Source organism: Equus caballus, chromosome 11, assembly GCF_041296265.1.
Source record: "Equus caballus isolate H_3958 breed thoroughbred chromosome 11, TB-T2T, whole genome shotgun sequence".
Lineage (NCBI taxonomy): Eukaryota > Metazoa > Chordata > Mammalia > Perissodactyla > Equidae > Equus > Equus caballus.
In genome coordinates this window covers 60,017,501-60,039,504 of record NC_091694.1, presented here as the reverse complement: position 1 = coordinate 60,039,504, position 22,004 = coordinate 60,017,501, and the positions used below count along the sequence as shown (strand labels likewise).

General features: G+C 60.9%; 1 protein-coding gene across 1 annotated transcript in view; it reads left to right on the top strand.

The window, feature by feature from the left end:
• The window catches only part of MYO15A (myosin XVA), a 52,759-nt gene continuing 30,755 nt past the window's right edge, over positions 1 to 22,004 (top strand). The window contains exons 1-22 of the mRNA XM_070226611.1: positions 1 to 3,939; positions 5,987 to 6,069; positions 6,687 to 6,750; positions 7,555 to 7,664; positions 8,002 to 8,076; positions 8,290 to 8,380; positions 12,321 to 12,424; positions 12,560 to 12,623; positions 13,513 to 13,626; positions 14,139 to 14,300; positions 15,392 to 15,505; positions 16,380 to 16,438; positions 16,525 to 16,648; positions 17,668 to 17,763; positions 18,172 to 18,303; positions 18,811 to 18,936; positions 19,613 to 19,690; positions 20,406 to 20,554; positions 20,672 to 20,717; positions 20,906 to 21,030; positions 21,494 to 21,611; positions 21,939 to 22,004. The exon at positions 21,939 to 22,004 is cut by the window's right edge and continues 110 nt beyond it. Of these exons, the coding sequence (XP_070082712.1) occupies positions 376 to 3,939; positions 5,987 to 6,069; positions 6,687 to 6,750; positions 7,555 to 7,664; positions 8,002 to 8,076; positions 8,290 to 8,380; positions 12,321 to 12,424; positions 12,560 to 12,623; positions 13,513 to 13,626; positions 14,139 to 14,300; positions 15,392 to 15,505; positions 16,380 to 16,438; positions 16,525 to 16,648; positions 17,668 to 17,763; positions 18,172 to 18,303; positions 18,811 to 18,936; positions 19,613 to 19,690; positions 20,406 to 20,554; positions 20,672 to 20,717; positions 20,906 to 21,030; positions 21,494 to 21,611; positions 21,939 to 22,004 (5,664 nt within the window). The 5' untranslated portion in view covers positions 1 to 375. The remainder of the gene's footprint in view (positions 3,940 to 5,986; positions 6,070 to 6,686; positions 6,751 to 7,554; positions 7,665 to 8,001; positions 8,077 to 8,289; positions 8,381 to 12,320; positions 12,425 to 12,559; positions 12,624 to 13,512; positions 13,627 to 14,138; positions 14,301 to 15,391; positions 15,506 to 16,379; positions 16,439 to 16,524; positions 16,649 to 17,667; positions 17,764 to 18,171; positions 18,304 to 18,810; positions 18,937 to 19,612; positions 19,691 to 20,405; positions 20,555 to 20,671; positions 20,718 to 20,905; positions 21,031 to 21,493; positions 21,612 to 21,938) is intronic.

The following is a 22,004-nucleotide window of genomic DNA, read 5'->3' as shown; positions in this document are numbered from 1 at the left end:
CAGGGAGGGCCTGACCCATGTCAGCACAGTCATCCTCCTGGCGACTGTAAGGCCAAGATGGTCCCCCAGCACAGGCCGCGGCCATGATTCTGCTGCTCGGGTAACAACATCCACGCACTTTCCACCACGGCTCAAGGGTGAAACCCAAGGCGGCGTCTGGAGGAGATGAATTATGGATCTGGCCTCTTGGAATCCTGGTCCCGGCCAGAAGAAGCTTGACTGTCCCTCCTCAGGCTACCCAGGCCAGTCCCAGCTGCTCTGAGCAGGAGGCGGCTGCCTGTCCAGCCACGGGCAGGAGACTCGGCAGGTCCCCGTGTCTCCAAGAGCCTGAGCTTGTGACACCGGCCCCAGCCCAGTGGGGAGCAGACAGCCACCATGGCAAAGGAGGAAGAAGATGAGAAGAAAGCCAAAAAAGGGAAGAAGGGGAAGAAGGCGCCGGAGCCGGAGAAGCCCAAACGGAGCTTGAAGGGGACGTCGCGGCTGTTCATGGGCTTCCGCGACCGCACGCCCAAGATCTCCAAGAAGGGCCAATTCCGCAGCGCGTCGGCCTTCTTCTGGGGCCTCCACAAGGGCCCTCAGAAGACCAAACGCAAGAAGAAGGCGCGCACCGTGCTCAAGTCGACGTCGAAGCTCATGACACAGATGCGCATGGGCAAGAAGAAGCGCGCGATGAAGGGCAAGAAGCCATCCTTCATGGTGATCCGCTTCCCCGGGAGGCGCGGCTACGGCCGCCTACGGCCACGCGCCCAGTCGCTCAGCAAGGCGTCCACAGCCATCAACTGGCTCACCAAGAAGTTCCTCATTAAGAAGGCCGAGGAGTCCGGCAGCGAGCAGGCCACGCTGGACGCCTGGCTGAACCGCTCCGGCTCCCGCACGGGCTCCCGCAAGCTGCCCTTCCCGTCGGGCGCCGAGATCCTGCGGCACGGAGGCCGCCTCCGGAGGTTCCCCCGCAGCCGCAGCATCTACGCGTCGGGCGAGCCCGTGGGCTTCCTGCCCTTTGAGGACGAGGCCCCGTTCCGGCCCTCGGGCTCCCGCAAGTCGCTGTACGGGCTCGAGGGCTTCCAAGACCTGGGCGAGTATTATGACTACCACCGCGAGGGCGACGACTACTACGACCAGCAGTCGCTCTACCAGTACGCGGAGGAGCAGGGGCCCTACCTGGCCGGCCATGACCCCTACGGCCCGGCCTGGCCGCCCTACGGAGACCACCCCTACGGGTACCCACCCGAGGACACCTACGGCTACTACCACCCGGACTATTATGGGGGCTCCTACCACCCCACATACACCTATGGCTACGGCTACGACGATTACGAGCCCCCCTACGCGCCCCCGTCGGGGTACGCATCTCCCTACAGCTACTACCCGCACGGCTACTACCTGGATCCTTCCGCACCTTATGAGGCGCCATACCCGCCCTATGACCTCGCCTATGACCTGCCGTACGACGGACCCTACTTCAATCCCTACCGGGTGCCCTATGGCGCCCCTTATGGCGCCCCCTACGCCGAAGGCATCTATGGTGATGGGGACCAGGCCATCTACCCCCCCGCAGAGCCCTATGTTTACCCGGAGGAGTCGGCCTTCGCGTACCCGTGGCTGCCGCCGCCCATCCTGTCGCCCCACAACCCTTACGCCCACCCCATGGATGACATCGCGGAGCTGGAGGAGCCGGAGGAGGCGGGCGGGGAGCGGCCGAGCACCTCCTTCCGCCTGCCCAGCGCCGCCTTCTTCGAGCAGCAAGGCATGGACAGGCCTGCCAGGTCCAAGCTGTCCCTCATTCGCAGGTTCCGCCTCTTCCCGCGGCCCCAGGTGAAGCTGTTTGGGAAGGAGAAGTTGGAGGTGCCCCTGCCCCCCTCCCTGGACATCCCTCTGCCTTTGGGGGATGCCGATGAAGACGAGGAAGAGGAGGAGGTGCCCCCGGTGCCATACGCTCACCCCTTCTGGGGCTTCCTCACCCCGCGCCAGCGCAACCTCCAGCGCGCCCTGTCGGCCTTCGGTGCCCACCGGGGCCTGGGCTTCAGCCCCGAGCTGGGCCGCCCCCCGCCTCGCCCGGCCACCTCGCTGGCGCGGTTCCTCAAAAAGACGCTGTCGGAGAAGCCCCCCTCGCGGCTCAGGGCCAGCCAGGAGGCCCGGCTGGGAGGCCCGGCGGTCAGGGAGGCGGCCTACAAGCGCTTCGGCTACAAGCTGGCCGGCATGGACGCGGAGCGGCCCGGCACGCCCATCGTGCTGCGGCGGGCCCAGGCGCGGGCTCGCAACAACAACAACTCCCACCGCGCGCCCGCGCCCGCGCCCGCGCCGCCCTCCCGCTGGGGCGCGCTCGGCTCCCCGCCGGCCCCGCGCCGGCCCCCCAGCCCCGGCCCGCCGCCCGCCCCGCCCTTCGCCCCGGCCCTCTCGGGCCTGCCCCGGCCCGCCTCGCCCTACGGCTCCCTGCGCCGGCACCCGCCGCCCTGGGCCGCCCCCGCTCACGTGCCCCACATCCCCCAGGCCAGCTGGTGGGCCTTCGTGGAGCCCCCTCCGGGCAGCTCCGAGGCCCCCCCCGACCTAATGCCCTTCCCCGGCCCCCGGCCCTCCTTCAGGGGCTCCCGCGGGCGAGGGGCGGCCTTCGGCTTCCCGGGGCCGTCCCCGCGGGCGTCGCGGAGGAGGGCCTGGCCGCCCCTGCCCTCGCCCCAGCCCTCGCTCAGGAGCCTGCCCGGCCCGGGCTACCGCTCGCCCGTGGCGCCCGCGTCCCCCCAGCCGTCCGTCCGCGCCGCCCTCTTCCAGCCGCCCTTCTCGCCGCCGCCCCGCCGTCCCCGCTCGTGGCGGGAGCCCGCGTCCCCGCGCCGCGCCTCTGGGCGCCTGGGCCCCCAGCGCTCGCCCGCCCTGGGCGCCCCGCGGCCGCCCTCGCCGCCCCCTCTGCTGGGCTACAGCCCGCGGCGCCGCTCCCTCCACCTGCCTTCGTGCCTCCCGCACATGTGGCGCCGCCTCAGCGAACCGCCCACCGGGGCTGTGAAGCCCAGGGTGCGCCAGCCCTTCCACCGGCCTCCCAGCGCAGGGTCTTGGCCAGCCGCTGCGGCAGCCCCTGAGCTCCGGGAGAGCCCGCGGGAGCCCGAGGACTCGGAGACGCCCTGGATGGTGCCCCCGCTGGCCCCCAGCTGGGACGTGGACATGCCTCCCACCCAGCGCCCACCCTCGCCCTGGCCAGGAGGGGTGGGCAGTCGGTGCGGCTTTTCCAGCCCACACCCTGTACCCAAAAACCCCTTCCTCCAGCACGTGGGCCCTGAGCCCTCCCTTGCCCCCCAGCTGGAGGGCCCAGCCTCAGACTCAACCAGTGTCTTCCTGGGTAGACACTGCGAGCCTGGGTCTGGACAGCTGGCCAAATCGGCTGGCCCGCCCCCTAACAAGCCTGGAGAAGAGGCCACCCCCCGGGACTCCCAGCCACCAGCAGAGACTGAGCCCTTGACCTTGACACCCTCCAAGGATTCCTCTCCAGAGCAGAAGACACTAAGGCTTAGTCTCTCCCACCCACTGGCCGCGTGTGACAGGAAGAGGGCCACGTGGCCACCATGGCGCCGCTGGGGTACACTGCCCAGCATCCCAGCCCCCTTGGTGTCCACTGGGGCCTCAGGGCCCCTGCCCAAGGTGGGTGAGCGGTGCCAGGCAGGCCCTGGGCGTTTTGCCGTGGTCATGCCTCAGGTTCAAAAGCTGAGCTCTTTCCAGCGACTTGGTCTTGCCACCATGCAGCCCCCCAGCAAGCCAGCCCAGGACCCAGAGCCCCGCCCCAAACCAAGAGCCTGGAGTCTGCTCTGGTCACACCTCTGGCTGCCAGTGGAGGCCCACCAACCCTGGCCACGGGTACACACCCGCCACCTGTCCTGCTGTTCCCCTGGCCCTGGAGCTGCCTGCCTGCCCCATGGGGGCCCCTGGGAAGAGGTTGGCCCCAAAAGCTGGTGGAAAAAGGTATGGAGTCACAGGTTAGAGGGAGGGCTTGGGGGTTCTGTTCTGGGAAGCAGGGTAGAAGACAGCCTCAGGACCTCAGTGAGCTGCTGCCTGCTTGGGCCTCAGTCTTCTCATCTGTAACTTGGGGAGAACAGGCTCAGGCTCCCAGAGCCTCTGGAGGATTGAACAAGGGGATGCCCAGCACAGGCAGGCACAGGACAGCGAAGCCAGAAAGTCCCCCCGCATCACTTTGAGGAAAGGCTTTTCTCCCAGCCCGGGCTCTGCGCAGCCCTGTCCTGTTCCAGGCTGGATGGCATGTCCATCCCCAGCTGCCCCTCAGAGGTTTTGGCTGAGTATAACGCTGCAGTAGTTGCCTGTGCACCCTGTCCCACCCCCACATTCATGTCCATGCTGTTCCTCTTGCCTCCTACTGACCATCCCCCAAATTGGAGTCTTCTCTCTCTTTGAGGTTCCTGCTTAAGGGCAGTCCCCTTGGCTGTAGGATTCTGGACTGAGGGTGAGGGGCTCAGAAACCAAACTTCCAGCCTCTGCATTGCACAGTGGGGAAACCGAGGCCCAGGAGGTCACCCAGGGGATCAAGGCTGAGCCAGCAGTTTTTCTGTGGCCCATTGTGGGATGCAGGGCAGGCAGCTTGTCTGAGGGGTGCCAAACCTGTGCCTGGCTGCCACAGTCGTGGTGGAACACGAGCTTGATGCCGAGTGGCTCTCAGCGGAGGGGGGTGGTCACCGGAGCCTCCCCCGGGATGCCAGGAGTGGGCGGGGCATGCAGGGGCGGCAGGCATTTCTCAGCCTCTGCAGAAGTGCCCCCGGGAGCGGGCAGCCAACCGGCCTGGCAATGGCGACCGGGGCAGCCTGGCTGCTGGGGGGGCCCTGGCCCCGGCGGCGGGTGCCCCGTGCGGTGTGGGCCGCAGCGTTGCGGGAGCGGGGCGCAGGGCGCCCAGGGGTGAGGGGCAAGGATGCCTGGGCCCTCCTCACCCTGGAATACGTGAGTGGCTGAATTATTTAGGGTTTGCAGCCACTGGCGCACATGGGCAGAGGGGTGGGCAGGAGGCCAGAGCCTCGAGGGTGATACTCGCTGTGTCCTACTTAGCAGGCAGGGCTCCCTCCTGTGTCCCCTTTCCTTGCTTGCTCAGGGAAGGATGCAGGTCGGACCTGAGAGGCCAGAAAGGGTGCACATGTGTGCATGCAGTCATGTGGTCACACCAGGCCTGTGTGCCTGGGACGTGGGCATGCTACAGCCAAACAGGGAAAGTGTGTGTGCCTGCACCATGGTCTGAGCAGACGCGGCATCCGTGGGGTCACACATATGCACATAGACGGGCACAGTGGAAATTCTGCAGCCCAAAAGTGGCATCAGGACTTTCGTCTTGAGATGAAAGTCCTGGGGACTTTGTGCCCAAGTGTGGGGACAGCCCCAGCTGTCAAATGGGTAAGAGTGTGTGCCTGCATGCGTGTGCCTCCAGCCAGGCACCGCAGGCCTGCGTGCATGTCCAGAGACATCTTGCATCTGTGTGTGGGAGTTGTATGAGTTGCAAGTACTGTTGTGTATAGGTCTGTGCATGTGAGTATGCATGTCTGGGCACAGGGGTATGGTGCTGAAGGGGACAGTTTTAGTCTTTGCCCTCCTGGAGGCCCCATGCAATGAGATACGGACGTTCATCAAGTTGTCACATAAGAAAAGACTTGGGGTCCGCCCTGGGGAAGGGTGTCAGCACTAGGAGAGCATGAGGTTGGGGGTGCTTCCAGCAAGGCAGAGGGAGCAGTGCCTGTGTGCATGTGCTCGTCCCCCGGGAAAGGGCCCTTGGGAACACATGGGAGCACCTGCCACAGGGAAAGCGTGCACAGAGGCAGGCAGGCGGTGCCCCTGTGAGTAATGCATGCAGGCTCCATGGGCCATGGCATTCCAAGGCAGGGAGGCCTGTAGGACCCACCTGGCCTGGCTTTCAGGTTCCCTCCTCCACAACAGGAACAGGTCCCAGTCTTGTCCAAGCCAGGGGGCCATGCGTGGACACCCTCCCACTGGGCTGACCACAGACTCTCTCTGGCAGATGCACTCCATCCGCAACCTGCCGTCCTCGAGGTTCCGAGAGCAGCACCGGGAGGATGGCGTGGAGGACATGACACAGCTGGAGTGAGTGGGCGGGCTGCGGGGTCAGTGAGGGGTCGCCCCGGGGTTGCCACGCTCCCGGCCAGAGCACCTGCTTTTACCAGGGATGCCTCACCTCCTGAAATGTTTTCAGAGCCTCATTTCCCTCCTCTGCAAAGTGAGGGTCATGCAGTGTGACAAAAGCCAAATGTGTGCACATCACAGCTCTGTGAGTCACACGGGGCTGGGTTCAAATCCCAGCCCCACTACTTACCAGCTGGGTGACCTTGGGCAAATCACTTTGCCTCTCTGTGCCTCGGTTTCTCATCTACGATATGGGAGTGGCGTGGCTGTTGTGAGGGTGCTGGCACAGGACTGTGCTGACGGTAGTCGGTGAGGGCTGCGCTGGTCAATATCACTGTCCAGTCACCGTGACTCAGCCCTCATGTCTGCTACCTAAGAGCATCCTCCAAGCCTGTGAGGTAGGAACAGTGATTATCATACACGTTGCACAGATGCAGAAAGTGAGGCACGGACAGATTGTCACTTGCCCAAGGCCTCATGGTTGGTGTCAGAGAAAGGCTTGAGTTCAGGCTTTTCTGACGAAGGCCCTGCACCGAGGGGGACAGCGGGCCCTGACTGCCCTCTCCATGTCCTCCCAGAGACCTCCAAGAGACAACCTTGCTGTCCAACCTCAAGACGAGATTTGAACGGAACCTCATCTACGTACGTCCTGGAGCGGGCTCTGCCCTGGGCTTGGGTGTGGAGGCAGCCGTCTCCTGCCTCCTGGGGCCACAGTGGGAAGCACAGATCTCTCCTGCTGGGCCCCAGGCTTGTGGCCTCTGGTTTGAACTCGGGGGCTTCTGTTTGAGCATAACATATTAGAGCCTGGAGTTCTAAGATCTCAAGTCCTAAAACACAGAATCTTGGAGTGGTGGATGCCAGGGGCAGAGGTCTGGAGACAGGGAGCCCAGAAATGTGTGACCCCACAGGAGACCCGATGGTAAAACTTCCAGAATCTAGAATCCATAGACGTGGATCCCAGGATGGAGGTGGCTAGGGGGTGGAAGGGAGCTACTGGCCCCAGAGTAATAGAACAGAGGCACAGAACCACAGTGCAGGAGGCAGGGCCACCCCGAAGGGCTCTGGCCACCTCAGAGTCCCCTGGGCTCCCAGCTCCCTCCCCACAGCAAGCAGTTTGACCGTGAAGCAGAGGCTCCAGGAGCCTGGCCCTGATGGTGAGTAAATGAAGTATGCAGCAGCCAACATGACCACCTCTGCAGAGTCGTGGCTGTGGGGCTTTACTCCCTCCAGACGCCTCCCAGCCTCAGCCCTGGTACAGTGCCTGAAATTCGGCTCCCAGAGCAGATGACACAGGAAGCTGTTAGAGGGTCCGAGGTACAAACACCAAGGCCAGACAGCCAGGGATCTGTCCCCGGAAATGGAATCCAGGCTCCCAGGAGCAGGGGAGGGAGGGACACAGAGGGCCATGAGGAGCCACAGGCACTGAGGCCACTGTCTGCCCAGCAGACGTATATCGGCAGCATCCTGGTTTCAGTGAACCCATACCGAATGTTTGGAATCTACGGGCCGGAACAGGTGCAGCAGTACAGTGGGCGGGCCCTGGGAGAGAATCCCCCGTGAGTGTCTCTGGGGCTGGGGGAGGGGACTGCCCTGGGGTCTCCTGGGTCCCTGCCTGAGCTTGGCAAGTCCCTGGCTGCCCCTCAGCCATGGTTCAGGGCAGCCCACCTGCTTGGCTCAATAGTTTCTCCCCAAGCCTGGCTCTTTCTGGGTTGGAGGCCACTATGGCTCAGACCAGGATGGTGAGCATCGCAGGGAGCATTCCCCGAGGGAGTGGGGGTAGTGTAGGATTGGCTGCTTGGCTGGACAGAGATGCTCCCCTGCCCACCCCCTGGGAGGTTTGGGAGCATGGAGGCAGGGGCTGGCCCCAGTGATGCCTGTGGCCTGTCTCTCTAGGCACCTCTTTGCAATTGCAAATCTCGCCTTCGCCAAAATGCTTGATGCCACACAGGACCAGTGCATAATCATCAGGTGACCAGCGGGCAGGCCGGAGACCACGCTGTGTGTGCGTGGGGGCGTGGGGGCGTCTCAGGCATCAGGTCTGCCTCCGGCCAGACCTGTAGTGAGGCTGGGGAAGTCACTCGACCTCTGGAGTGGAGTGTCCTCTGAGTCACGGTGGGGTTGGGGGAACCCAGAGGAGGCAGTGAACAGATTGAAGCTCACTCTGCTCCTTTGCCTGGTCAGTGGAGAGAGCGGCTCTGGAAAAACTGAGGCCACAAAGCTGATTCTGCGCTACCTGGCCGCCATGAACCCAAAACGGGGTGTCATGCAGCAGGTGAGTCTGTCTGTGGTGTGATCTGTCTCCCTTCCCAGAGCCCTCTGCCGAGCACCCCTTGTGCTCCCCAAGAGACAAGACTCCGTGGCCCCAGGTGGAGGATGGGGAGGCTGAGCTAGGGTTGCACAGAGGGCTCACGGGACTGGGGCTCCCTGGGCCCGGCCAGAGTGGAGGCCACATGGGCAAGGGGAGTCACTCCACTTCTCCCGCCTGGCCTCACCTTCCTGGTTATGGGTCCTGGACATGAAAGAGGCCTGAATGTGGTGGAGGTTCCTGGGGGTGCAGCAGTAGATGCTGGGGCCCAGCGTCTGCAAGATTGGAGGTTTGCTAAGAGTGCTAAGTCCTCCAAACCTGGGAATGTTAGAACCTCAGTAAAGGATTCCTGAGGACCTCCTGGGTGCCAGGCCCAGGCTAGGCTCTGGGGAGGCAGGCAGCAGCAACACAGACTGACAAATGTTCCTACCCTCCTGGGAATTTCATTCTAGTGGAGGATCAGAATGAAAAATAATACAGAAGTAAATTACATATACGTGAAAGGGTGGTAAGTGGTGGAGAAAAAAAGTAGGGAGGTGGATGGGGAGCGTTGAGGGGTTGTAATCTGAAGTGTGGTTGTCAGGGTAGGCCCTACTGAGAAGGCAAGGGAGTGGGCCCTGAGGATGTCTAGGGGAAGAGCAAACAGGCAGAGGGAAGAGCAAGTGCAAAGATCCTGGGGTGCCAGCACTCTGATGTGCTCAGGGAACAGCAGAGCAGCAGTGTGGAGTCCAGATGAGGCAGGACAGTGGCTTGGGCCAGGGAGGTGGCAATGGGGTTGGTGAGCACGTCTGGATCCTGGTACAGTTCAAAGGCCAGCAAACAACTTGCTGAGGGACCAGACAGGGGTTTGAGAGAGGGAGACGGTCCAAAGGCAACCCCACGCATTCAGCCTGAGCTACAGGCAGCACAGAGATGCCATCAGCTGAGCGGGCAGGGCTGCAGAAAGAAGACACCAGTGCCCTGGAGCTGTCTTCTGGGTGTTCACCCAGGGACTGGGGGGAGGCGGTGGATGCACCACGAGCCTGGAGCTCAGGGAAGGTGGGGCTGGAGGCGAAGGCTCACCAGCTCAGACTCCAGAACCTGACTCTCAGACTCCCTCCCCTGGGCCCTCGAAGGTTTGCAAGTGGCCACAGTATCCTAGCCAATAGTGATCTTGGCACGTGATCCTGGGGGCATTGGGTGGGGGCTGCTCCGCCCTCAGGCAGGAGTGGGTCGACCCAGGCTCTGTGGTCAGGTGGGGTTACTTCCTGGCAGGCCCTCTCTGATGTCTGTCTTGGCCTGCCAGCCCCTCCCATTCCAGCTTGGGTCTCCTTACAGCCAACTGGACCATCCCTTTGCTCTAGGCAGGGTTTTCACAACCTCTAAGGTTAGACTTCTGGAAGGACTGACTAGGTAGGCAGGCAGATATGTGCATCAAGCCCTTCCTGTGTGCTGGGTGCCTCCAGTTATGTCATCACAGCAGAGCCTCATAGCAGTGTTGGGGCTGGTACATTTGTGTCCATTTACAGATGGGGAAACTGAGGCCTGGGAGGGGGGATGACTTGCCCAATGTCCCACGGTCAGGGAGTGGAGGAGCTGGGATCTGAAGTTCATAGCAGAGAGCTGTCTTGACGGGTCAGGGAGGACGGTCAGAACCATGCACGTGGCTGGCCTGGGAGTTTCTGTGCTGGGCACATAGTAGGTGTGAAGATGTGCTTGTCAGCTGGGACAACCGTGGGCTCATTTTCTAGCCACTGCCCAGCTCTGCTAGCGTAATCAGACAGTCTGATCTGTGGTCAGTTTTAGGCCTGTTTGGACCCAGGGTCTTAAACAATGTCCCTTGTCTTGGCTCCATCCTCCCCCATGTATGGGCGTCATTCTCAACTTGTCTCCCACTGGTCAGCAAGATGGTGCCACAGAACCACAACCCACACCAGGAAAAGTCTCTGGGCTCCCTCTCGTTGGGCTGTTTTTGGCCCTGTGTCCTCATGGGACCCAGTCGTGCCTTGACCAGCCGAGGCCTGGGCCACAGGCTCGGCCTCTAGGCTTGGATGTGACAAGGGTTCCCAGATGGGGAGTGGCTGGATGCTGCACAGCCCAAACCATAGGCACCACCCCCCCTGGGGGCCGGGCTGGTTGCCCCCACAGGGTCAGGTGTTCACCTGCCTGGCCCACCATTCCTTGCCCCAGCCCCGGGCTGTGTGCCCCACCCTGTGCTGGACACCAGGAACAGAGAAGCAGCCGACTCACCTCCAGGTGCCCTCAGGGGGCTCCCAGGCTAATGGATGGCACAGGCCAAACCTCAGGCAGACCCTGACTCATTGAGCAACCCCAGGCCAGCCCCTGCGCCTCTCTGGGCCTCAGGCTACTCTTCTGTTCAGTGGGCACAGTATTTCCTGGACAAAACAGGACCACGGGAGTGAGCAGATGGAGGGAACTGGCACCATCCTCAAGGTAGCAGTTACTATTTCTGGAGAGACTGGACTTCCCCTGCTTCTCCCCTAAGAATTTATCCTGAGGAAGTGACTCAGCCAGAGAAGCACCGTATGCGTGACAGTGCACATGCTCGTCGCACTCCTGTGGTCTCTTACAGACTCTGGAGTCCCTGGGTGTGTCGCCTCACCTCTCCAAGTCTGAGTTTCCTGATCTGTAAAGCAAGGGGGTTATGAGCACCCACCTCGTAGGACCGTTAACGACAATGTAACGAGGGCAAAGGGCCTGGCACACAGTAGGTGCATAATGAGTGGGGGCTGTGATTAGCTATGACCTGGGCTGCTCTACTCTCATAAAACGATACTCCTTCTTGCATCCATTTAGCAGCTATGTTTTGAGGGCCTCCTCTGCACCACATCCTGTGTAGACGCTGGGGACCCAGAGGTGTTTAGACCGACAGATTCCTGCCTGTGGGGCTGACATTCTAGTTGGGGGAGACAGATGATACAAGGAAATGAGAGAGTTTGCCAATGGCGCTGAAGGCTACAGAGGGAGGGAATACTGGTGCCCAGAGGCAGGAGCGTGCCTGGGTGTGAAGCGCACAGTCCGGAGGGCTGTGGTGCTGGGCAGAGCGAGGGAGAGGAGGAGAGACGGAGATGTAGCCAGCCGGGGCTGGGCTGGGCAGGGTCGTGAAAGTCTGCGAGGACTTGGCTTTGAGCCTGAGTGAGGTGGGCCGTGGGCAGAACATGACCCAGTGCAGGTTTGCCAAGGACCCTGGAGGGAGCAAGGCCGGGTTTGCAAGGACGCTCCTGCGGGAGCCCAGGTGATCCGTGGTGCTGTGGCTGTGGGGATGGGGAGAAGAGGACATCCCCAGAGCCTTTTGGCAGGTGGACCCAACAGATTCCCACACCCTGGGTTACACTGCAGTCCCCAGGCCCAGACACCTGGGGTCTCTCACCTGGTGGTCTCCCGCCTGCCGCAGGGGCCGAAGGGGTTGGCTAGTCTCTCCATGGTCTGAGGCCCCTGGTGTCCTGGGGGGAGGTGGTCAGTCCTACGGGTGACCGCTTCTGTTCTTGCTCCTCTCTCCTTCTCCTCCCTCCTGGCTGCTCCTGAAGATAAAGGTACTTGGAGTGTTTGTGTGCGTGTGCAGGCTCGTGCCCCTGTGAAATGCGTGTGTGGGGTGCACGTGTGCACATACTCGTGTGTGAGGCAGGATGGGTGGGAAGACGTGTCTGAAGGCCTGTCCAGGCAGGGGGCCTCCAGGTGAGGGCCAGGGGGCTGGAAGAGGGGTAGCTGAGGTCTGCATATGGGGATTGGACAGCATGAGGTGGGGACACTGGGAGACCCTGGGGTTCTATGGGGAGCCCACCTCCAGTTGCCCCTTACAAAGGGGATCCTTGAGGGGTCTGTGTCTGGGGAAACCTAGGAGTGGCCCCGGCCATGCTCCCTACACTAGGCCCCCAGAGCAGTTCCCACATCTTCTTTTGGGGTCCAGATCCTAGAGGCAACACCCCTCTTGGAGTCCTTCGGTAACGCCAAAACCGTCAGGAATGACAACTCCAGCCGCTTTGGGAAGTTCGTGGAGATCTTTCTGGAAGGGTAAGTGGGACAGTGGAGGAGCCCCTGAAGGCCTGCAGCTCACTCTGTGTCCTGGCACAGCCCCTCAGAGCCGACATCAGCCGCCCCTCCCCACCCCTGCTGTGTGCTTCAGCTGACTGTGCTCCCCCACCCTAGGGGCGTGATCTCTGGTGCCATAACCTCCCAGTACCTGCTAGAGAAATCCAGGATTGTGTTTCAGGTGGGCCAGGCCCTCCCAGGCCCTTGTGTGTTGGAATGGGGTCGGGGCGGAGGTGTGTATACATGCAGGTGCTCAGAGCCTGGCCCTGGCGGGATGGCCGAATGGTGAATTAATGAACAGATCCAAGGGTGTGTGTGTGTGTGTGTGTAAGCATGTGACCGTGTCTTCTCCCCTCCCCCACGCCCTCCAACCACATGGGCTCTTCCTTGTCCCTAAGGCATGCTGGGCTCTCTCTGCTGCCTCAGGGCCTTTCTACGTGCTCTTCCTTCTATCTGGAGCATGGCCAAACCCCTCACCTCCTCCAAGTCTTCCCTGAAATGTCGCCTGCTCAGGAAGCCACCCCATCTAAAAATGCAGCCCCTCCCCATCCTGCTGGAACTCTCTGCCCCCTTCGCTGCTTTGTTTCTCTCCAAAGCACTTCTCACTGCCTGCCAGCTTTCGTGTTTTAACCGGTGGTTTGCTGAGTATCTGTCTCCCCAGCTAGCAGGAGGCTCCATGAGGTCAGGGGTGTCTGTCTGCCCTGTTCCCCACTGTGCCCCTAGAACAGCACTCGGCACACAGTCGGTGCTCAGCCCTGGCTGAGGGAACCCTCAGGAGGCCTCGTGTGTGCACGTCTGGTCTACAGATACACGCGTATGTGCATGTATGGCCGGTACGCACGTGAGAAGGGCCACCTTCCTCTTGTTTCTCTAAACAAAGTGAAATCCTGCCCAGAGACCCCCGCCCCAGCCAGCAACAGACCGGGAGCTCGCTCATCACAGAGGTGCCTGGTCTCACCTGCAGGCCCGTGTATTTATACTTGTGGGCACACCTGGGCCTGTATGTGTGTGTCTGGGGGGTCACCTAGTTGGGCGGCTTTCCCCTCTGCACCCACCCACCCACTCTGCAGGCCAAAAACGAGAGGAACTACCACATCTTCTATGAGCTGCTGGCCGGGCTGCCTGCCCAGCTCCGGCGGGCCTTCTGCCTGCAGGAGGCTGAGACCTACTATTACCTGAACCAGGTGAGCGCCAGCAGCACCTGAGGCCCCCGCCTGTGCCCCCGCCCATCAGCCCACTTGGGCCTAGGGAGTCACGTTGTGCTGTCCTAGTGGCCAGCCAAGGCAATGGGGGCTTGGGAGGGCAAGTTTGGATTTAAGGTGTTTCCTCATGAGGCAGACAGGTGTCTTTGGGGTCCAAACCTAGGGTCGGGGAGGCTTACCTGACTCTTCGTTTTCCTGGAGCCCAGAACAGAACTAAGCAGCCTGGAGCTACTGCACTTCCCCTCCAGTGCCTCAGTTTCTTCATCTGTGAAATGATGAGGCACTCTTCAGGGACGTAGCGAGGAGCGGAAGGAACCACATGTCAGGCGCTTAGCACAGGGCCTGGCAACTAGCACCTGCTCAGAGCCTCCGGCCCGCGGGAATGGAACGGGGTGACCAGCTCGGCCAGGCTGCAGGTCTGGGCAGAGCAGGGACCTTGAGGGCTCCCGGCCCCCACTCCGGGTCCCTGACCCCTGGCCCCTGCCCTCACCCAGGGTGGGAACTGTGAGATCTCGGGTAAGAGCGACGCAGATGACTTCCGCCGGCTCCTGGCTGCCATGGAGGTCCTGGGCTTCAGCAGTGAGGACCAGGACAGCATCTTTCGCATCCTGGCCTCCATCCTGCACCTGGGCAATGTCTACTTTGAGAAGTATGAGGTGAGAGGACGCCCTGCCTGCCACAGGGCCCCAGCACCCTCGGGACATGGGTGTCCTTTCAGAGGCTTAGGCACCATCCGTACTTGCCTTTCAGGCTACATGGGGCACACACCGCTTGTTCTTGCCTCCACTTGGGGGTGGCTCATCTTTTCTTTAGTGATGTGTGCGAGCACTTTATATATGTATATGTTAAGGAAATTAGCCCTTTGTCTCTGATATGAATTGAAAATATATTTTCTAGTTTATCATTTATATTTTGGCTTTGTTTACAGGTTTTCTTGGTGTTTGGGGATTTTTTTCGGGCCCTGCAGATTTTTAAAATTATTTTCAGGCATTTCATTTATCAACCTTTTCTTGTATAAGTTTTAGACGTTTTGTCGTTTTTAGAGAGACCTATCTCTCTAAAATTATAACAGGCTTCTCCCATATTTTTTTCAAGACCGTTTTATGGTTTTTGTGTGTATTTTTTTTTTAACACGTAAATATTTGGTTTATCAGGAGTTTATCCTAGTAAGGTGTGAGGTAAGGATCCAGTTTCTTTTTCCCAGATGGCTACTCAGTTACTAATGCCCCAACTTGAGAAATGCGTGTTGATCATGCACTGAATCCCTCTGGACATTCGTGTCCTACGCCAGGCTTTCTGTTGTGTTTCATTAGCCTATGCACATCCTCTATGCCTATCCGCAGAGGCCACTAAAGCCACACTTGTTAATGGTTGTAGCTTTATGATGTGTTTTATCATCTCGTAGGGCCCCCTGCACTCCTCTTCTATTCCAGAACGGTCCCGGCTATTCTAGCTTGTTCATGTTTTTTGGTTTTTGTTTTTCATTTTTTTTTGAGGAAGACTGGCCCTGAGCTAACATCCGTGCCCATCTTCCTCTATTTTATATGTGGGACACTTGCCACAGCCTGGCTTAACAAGCAGCCTTAGGTCCACACCCGGGATCCGAACCCACGAACCCCAGGCCGCCGAAGTGGAATGTGCAAACTTAACCGCTTGCCACTGGGCCGGCCCCTTATTTATGTTTTTTATATGAACTTTAAACTCAGCTTTCTACCTTAGAACATGCTCCTGTTGGTACTTTGTGTAGACGGATGCACAGGAGGTGGCCTCGGTGGTGAGCGCCCGGGAGATCCAGGCCGTGGCAGAGCTGCTGCAGGTCTCCCCTGAGGGCCTGCAGAAGGCCATCACCTTCAGAGTGACCGTGAGTCTGCGCTGTGAGGGTTCTAGCCCAGCCTCCTGCCAGCGCCCGCACAGAGCTGCTTTGTGCCCCATCCTGTGGGCCCTCTCTCCCTCTCCCTTCTCCTCCCCGTCCTGCCCATCTTCTGGGTTGGGCCCAGAGTAGGGTAACCTCAGACCCCAAAGGCATTAGGCATTAGATGCCAACCTCCAGGCCTTTGCATAGGCTGTTCCTTCCGCCTGGAATGCCCCTCCCTTTCTCACACCTACTCATCCTTCAAGACCCAATACAGGGGCCGGCTCGTGTTCTGCTTTGGTGGCCTGGGGTTCGCCAGTTCGGATGCCGGGTGTGCACATGGCACCGCTTGGCAAAAGCCATGCTGCGGTAGGCATCCCACATATAAAGTAGAGGAAGATGGGCACGGATGTTAGCTCAGGGCCAGTCTTCCTCAGCAAAAGGAGGAGGATTGGCAACAGTTAGCTCAGGGCTAATCTTCCTCAAAAAAAAAAACAGACCCAATACAGGTATCCCCCTCCTGCAGGGAGCTATCCCTGAGCCCTGGCTGGGTGAGTACCTCCTCTGGCCCCTCACAACCGCTGGCCCCTGCTCCCTTCCCAGATCCCCCTGTGTCTGCTCGTGCTCTTATGCTCTTAGGCTCACTCTGTCTGCGAATGCCTCTGCCTCCCCGTTAGTCCAGCGGCCCCACACCCACCAGCATAGGCAGGCAGAAGGAGGGATGAGGGTGTCCTGTTCCACACCCTGGCCAGCTGTGTGCCTGAGACCAGTCACACCATCTCTTGGACTCCGTTCCCCACACGTCCTGCCCTCCCAATCCTCTGGGGACTTCCTGGAGGTGGTGGGCAGCCTGCTGTCACTCAGGGGCTATGTCCCTCCCCAGGAGACCATGCAAGAGAAGATATTCACCCCGCTGACCGTGGAGAGCGCTGTGGATGCCAGGTGAGGCCCCGTCCCTCCCTGCCTGAGTCCCCAGACCCCCAGGCGCCCCCGCAGTGCTGCCCACCCCAACACTGGGTCTGCTCCAGGGACGCCATCGCCAAGGTCTTGTACGCACTGCTGTTCAGCTGGCTCATCGCCAGGGTCAACGCACTGGTGTCCCCACAGCAGGACGCGCTGTCCATCGCCATCCTAGACATCTACGGCTTTGAGGTGGGGCTTCACGGGAGCGAGGGGCAGGGCTTACGGCTTCACCCCTCGCGTGTCTGCCCACGGCACGCGTCGTCTGTTCAGGCCCCTCCCTCACTGTTCTCTCCTGTCTCCTACGGCCTCTTCACTCACCCACAAGCATCCCTGAGGCCCCTGGCTGCCGGGCCCTGTGCTGAGCAACACCAGGGGCCCCGGGAAGGACCAGACCTGGGCCCTGCCCTTGGGAGCTTCCAGGAGGGCCTGGCTTGGGGTGGGGGACAGACGCCGACAAACACGGGTCAGAGCCGTAACAGAGGCAGCCTGGCAGTGGGGGAGCCTAGAGAAGACCCTTAGCTGGGCCGGGCAGGGGTCAGGGAGTCTTCCTGAAGGGGGAGGAGACACCCCCGAGCTAATTCTTTAAGAACCAGTAAAGGCACCTGAGGCAGAGGGAACAGCTTCTGCAGAGGCTGAGAGGTGTGGTGGGGCATGCTGTCTGGGAGCCGGGGCAGGCGGGGTGTGGGCAGAGTGCACAGGGAGCGAAACGGTAAGAGACATGGCAGGGTCGTCACAGTGGAAGTGCTGGCTGGTACTCACCTGGCCATGTCATGTGCCAGGTACTGTTCTGAGCACTTTCTGTTTAAAGTCACTATAATCCTTCCACCCACCCTAGGATAGATGCTGTCGTTATCCTCATTTTATAGATGGGGAAACTGAGGCACAGAGGGATTTGCCCAAGGTCACATAGAAAGTGGCAGAGCTGGGATTGGAACCCAGGCAGAAGGTTCCAGAGCCTGGGACTTTAACCACTACCTGTGCTGCTTCCTGAGGGGACCTGGCCTGGGCACCTGTGCACTGGGAACCGTAGAGGGTTCTGAGCAGGGTGTCTGTGATCAGGACTCCAGCTTTCTGAAGCTGTGGCCGTGAAAGGCAGGGAGGGCACTGAGCCAGAGCTTGGGGCGGGGGGACGGACAGGGCCCTAGGCAGGGACAGATGGGCTGCTGGCCACGGGGGGACCAGGGCCAGCCTCACTGCCCACCCAGCAGGACCTGAGCTTCAACAGCTTCGAGCAGCTGTGCATCAACTACGCCAATGAGAACCTTCAGTACCTTTTCAACAAGATCGTCTTCCAGGAGGAGCAGGTGTGCAGGGCCCCCGCGAGCGCTCCCGTCCCTGTCCTGACCAGCCAGCGGGCCTTGCTGTAGACAGGACATGCTGCTGCTTTAAGGGCGCATCAGTGGTTGTCAGTAAACCGAATGGCAGGAAAGGCATTCTAAGCTGGGGGCCAGCACCTGTGAAGGCCTGTGTTCTGGAGGGGAAGGTGCTGGGGTGCTGAGCCCAGAGAACAAGGATCCTCTGGCCCTCTGCAGGGCTGTCCCAGGTGGAGGGAGGAGCAGGGCCCAGAGATGGCTCATGTTGTCCTGCTAGGAAGTGAGCTCCCTGTGCTAGGAGGTGTGCAAGCAGGTGCCTCTGGCCAGGCCCATTCAGACAGATTTGGCCTGGGAGGCGAGGTGGGCAGGGCTCGGAGGCTGAGCCCCTGCTGCCCGCAGGAGGAGTACATCCGGGAGCAGATCGACTGGCAGGAGATCGCCTTTGCCGACAATCAGCCCTGCATCAACCTCATCTCACTGAAGCCCCACGGCATCCTGCGCATCCTCGACGACCAGTGTTGCTTTCCCCAGGTGAGCCGCAGTGGCTGTGTGAGCCTGGCCAGGTTGCTCAGTGTCTCTGAGCCTCATGTCCTCATTAGGCCTGAGTCCGGCAGTCTTCTCTGCTCTGACCTGGCTATGGGGACTCAGGACACCCAGCCTGCCATTCACAACTTGGGGTAGTTGAGGTTGGACAGAGGGCTATGCGTGTGCAGAGGAGAGGCTGCCCCAGCCTGAGAAGTCACAGGAGGCTTCCTGGAAGAGGTGACCGATTGGGCCTCAGATTTTGACTGGAAGACACAAGGGTGGGATAAGTGCTCTGGGCAGTGGGACAAGAGAGTGCACAGGCGGCTTGGCTGGAGGGGAGGCAGCTGGGAGCTAATCAGACTCACCTGTCTGCAGGGGTCCGGCAGTGGGCAGTGAGGGGAAACCGTGACCCTGTGCTGGCTGGGGACCAGTCAGGGCTGGAGAATTTGCCACTAGACCAGGAACACGGTGCCCAGGCCTCCTGCCCACCCACTGGCCCCCACTTGCCCTCAGGCCACAGACCACACGTTTCTGCAGAAGTGCCATTACCACCACGGCGCCCACCCCCTCTACTCTAAACCCAAGATGCCGCTGCCCGAGTTCACCATCAGGCACTACGCGGGCAAGGTCACCTACCAGGTGAGGCCTGAGACGGCTGGCTGCCAGGGCTGTGTCCCCGCCAGTGGAGACACTGAGCGCCACGTGGCCCCAGGCGTTCACACCTGGTCCAGTTCCAGCCTGCTGATCCCTGTCTGTGTGACCTTGGGCAAAGCACTTTACCTCTCTGAGCCTCAGTTTCCTCATCTGGGAAACGGGGGCAACAATAGTGCCCACATCATGGGGCGAGCGAGAGAAATCCAGGGCCAGGGTGGGTTTGATGAAGAGTGGCTGTTGTCAGTAGTGATGTCACTGTGGTCGCTGTTGTCCCTGTTGTCTCCGGCATGTCCCTGCCCTGGACGTGTCTCAGACCAGGCTTCTAAGCCTCTGTCCCTGTCTGGGCCTCCCTGTTGTCATCTGTGGAGTGGGCACAGGGCAGGGTCCTCCACTGAGGACAGGGCTGAGACCTGGACGAGTCATGTGGAGCTGCAGCTGGTGCTCTCCTCCCCCAGGAGTGGGGAGGGTAGTGGGACTGTGAGGAGGGGGCCAGAGCAGGGGGACAGGGAGACCGAGTCCTGGGGGGCAGGGCTGGGGTCACCTGGGGGCAGTGAGCCCCGACCCCCAGTAAAGAGGAAGAGAGGAGGAGGGAAGCAGGCAGACTGACACACTGGGGTGGGTCACCCCCTGCTCTTCCCCCTGAGCTGTAGCCCCTTTGCAGGTGCACAAGTTCCTGGACAAGAACCACGACCAGGTGCGCCAGGACGTGCTGGACCTGTTCATGCGGAGCCGGACACGGGTGAGCAAGCCTCGCCTCCTGCTGCCCTGGCCCTGCCCTGGAGCACCCAGCCTGTGGTCAGGCTCCTCTCCCAGTCCTGAAATGGGGAGGTACCCTAGCCCCCACCCCTTGTCCTGCCTCTGGCTCACCCCAGCCCCGGCCACGCCCTGACCCCCGTCCCAACTGTTCTCTTTCCTTCCTTCTGTCCTGACCTTGCCCCCTGAAGGGCCACACCCCTGGCTGGCCCCACTGGATGGCCCTGTCTCTCTGCCAGCCCATCCTGACCACGCCCACCCAGCCCTGCCCCATCCCCTCGCTGCGCAGGTCTCGGCTGCTGGTGTCCTGAGCCACCCACCCATCCTCTGGACCTCCGCTTCCCCCTCTGTTAAATGGGCACCGTCCTCCGGAGGCCATTGCCAGAGTCCACAACCATGTGTGTAGCAGGCCACCTTGGGGTCAGGCACACAGTCAGTCCTGTGTGTCTCCAGACTGAAAAAAAAAGTCAGCCCAACCACGGGATGGGTCCTGTGGAAGGTGCTGAGCACCCTGACTTGAGAGGCGTGCAAGCTGGGAGCGCAGTGGCCTTGCGGAGAGGGCAGGGGTCCAGTGGTTAGTTTTCTGATCCCTCTGGTCCAGAGATTGGCCCCTTTTATTCTCTCCCTGTTTCTCTCCCCGTTGTCTCTTGCCCCCCGCCTCTCCCTGGCCCTCGGTGCCTTGACCGCTGCCACCTCTGCAGGTGGTGGCACACCTCTTCTCCAGCCACGCCCCGCAGGCTGCCCCACAGCGCCTGGGCAAGAGCAGCTCCGTCAGCCGGCTACACAAGGCACACACAGTGGCCGCCAAGTTCCAGCAGTCGCTCCTGGATCTGGTGGAAAAAATGGAGAGGTGGGCGTGGCAGACGGGAGGGCACCCAGCCTCACCTCTGACCCACTCCATGACCCTCACGGGTAAGCACCTTTCTTTTCTGGGGCCTCACACTGCCCTCCTCCCACCCCTGCCCAGGTGTAACCCCTTGTTCGTGCGTTGCCTGAAGCCCAACCACAAGAAGGTACGTGATGACTGAGGTCTCAGGGAGAGCTAAATCCTCTTCCCCGTGCTGTGTGACCTTGGGCAAGTGGCTTTGCTTCTCTGGACCTCCATCTTCCCAGCCCACTGTGGGGACAATTCACCATTGACAGTTACCTTTGCACACGGGTGGGCGAATGTGCAGACTCCCTGTCTGGGCCTTCCCCACAGGAGCCAGGCCTCTTTGAGCCAGATGTGGTAATGGCACAGTTACGCTATTCGGGGGTGCTGGAGACTGTGCGGATCCGCAAGGAGGGCTTTCCGGTGCGGCTGCCCTTCCAGGTGTTCATTGACAGGTACCTCAGTCAGAGTGGTTCCTGATCTCCATGGACCCCTAACTAGCCCCCCAGGGCCCCAGGAATACACAACCAAAGCAGGACAGGGCTTGCCGTGCACAGTTGCTCAGGTTGTACACCACACAAGATCACCGCATGCTAGCTGTTATATGGCAAATATATCTATTGTTTTGCATTTTTTTGTAGTTTCATGTTGATTCCAAAGAGGAGTAATTTTAACAGTTATTATGATAAGCTTCCAGCAGATGGCAGTAAAGCGTCTTATTCTACTGAAACCAACCAAGGATTTTCTGACACCCAGGAGTAGAGTCTTGAGGATGGAGTGCCTTTTTCTGATTAGAAGACACTGAGTAGAGCTACTGCTGGGGCCTGGGCCTCCTGGAGTCGGGGGTTGGGGTGAGCCTGTGGTCTAGCAGGCAGCCAGGGTGAGTGGCACAGCCTGGCTAAGTTTGGGCCCCTGCAGGTACCGCTGTCTAGTGGCCCTCAAGCACAGCCTGCCAGTCAGTGGGGACGCGTGTGTGTCAGTGCTGAGCCGCCTGTGCACCGTCACGCCGAACATGTACCGTGTCGGCATCAGCAAGGTGAGTCCCGCGCCACACTCAGCCCTAGAGGCCCCGAGTCAGGGGCTCCAGAACTGGCGCCGGGACGCAGAAATGTCCCAGAGGCCACCCGGCTGAGCTTGGTAAATGGAGTGCTGACCCCACCTCTGGACCTTAGCTCGGCAGTTCCCACTGCCTGACGCACCAGCACCCTCTCTTCCACTTCTCCAAACCCAGCCCATCCTCCGCCCAGCTCCAGGAGGCCGCCCTCTCTGTTCTGTCTCCATGGACTTCTGGGGGCGGGGGGGGGGGGGGGCGCCCGTCCAGCCGCCTGGCCCTTAGGGCCTCAGTGCTGCCTCCCATCCTCAGCTGTTCCTCAAGGAGCACCTGCACCAGCTGCTGGAGAGCATGCGGGCGCGGGTCCTCAACCTGGCA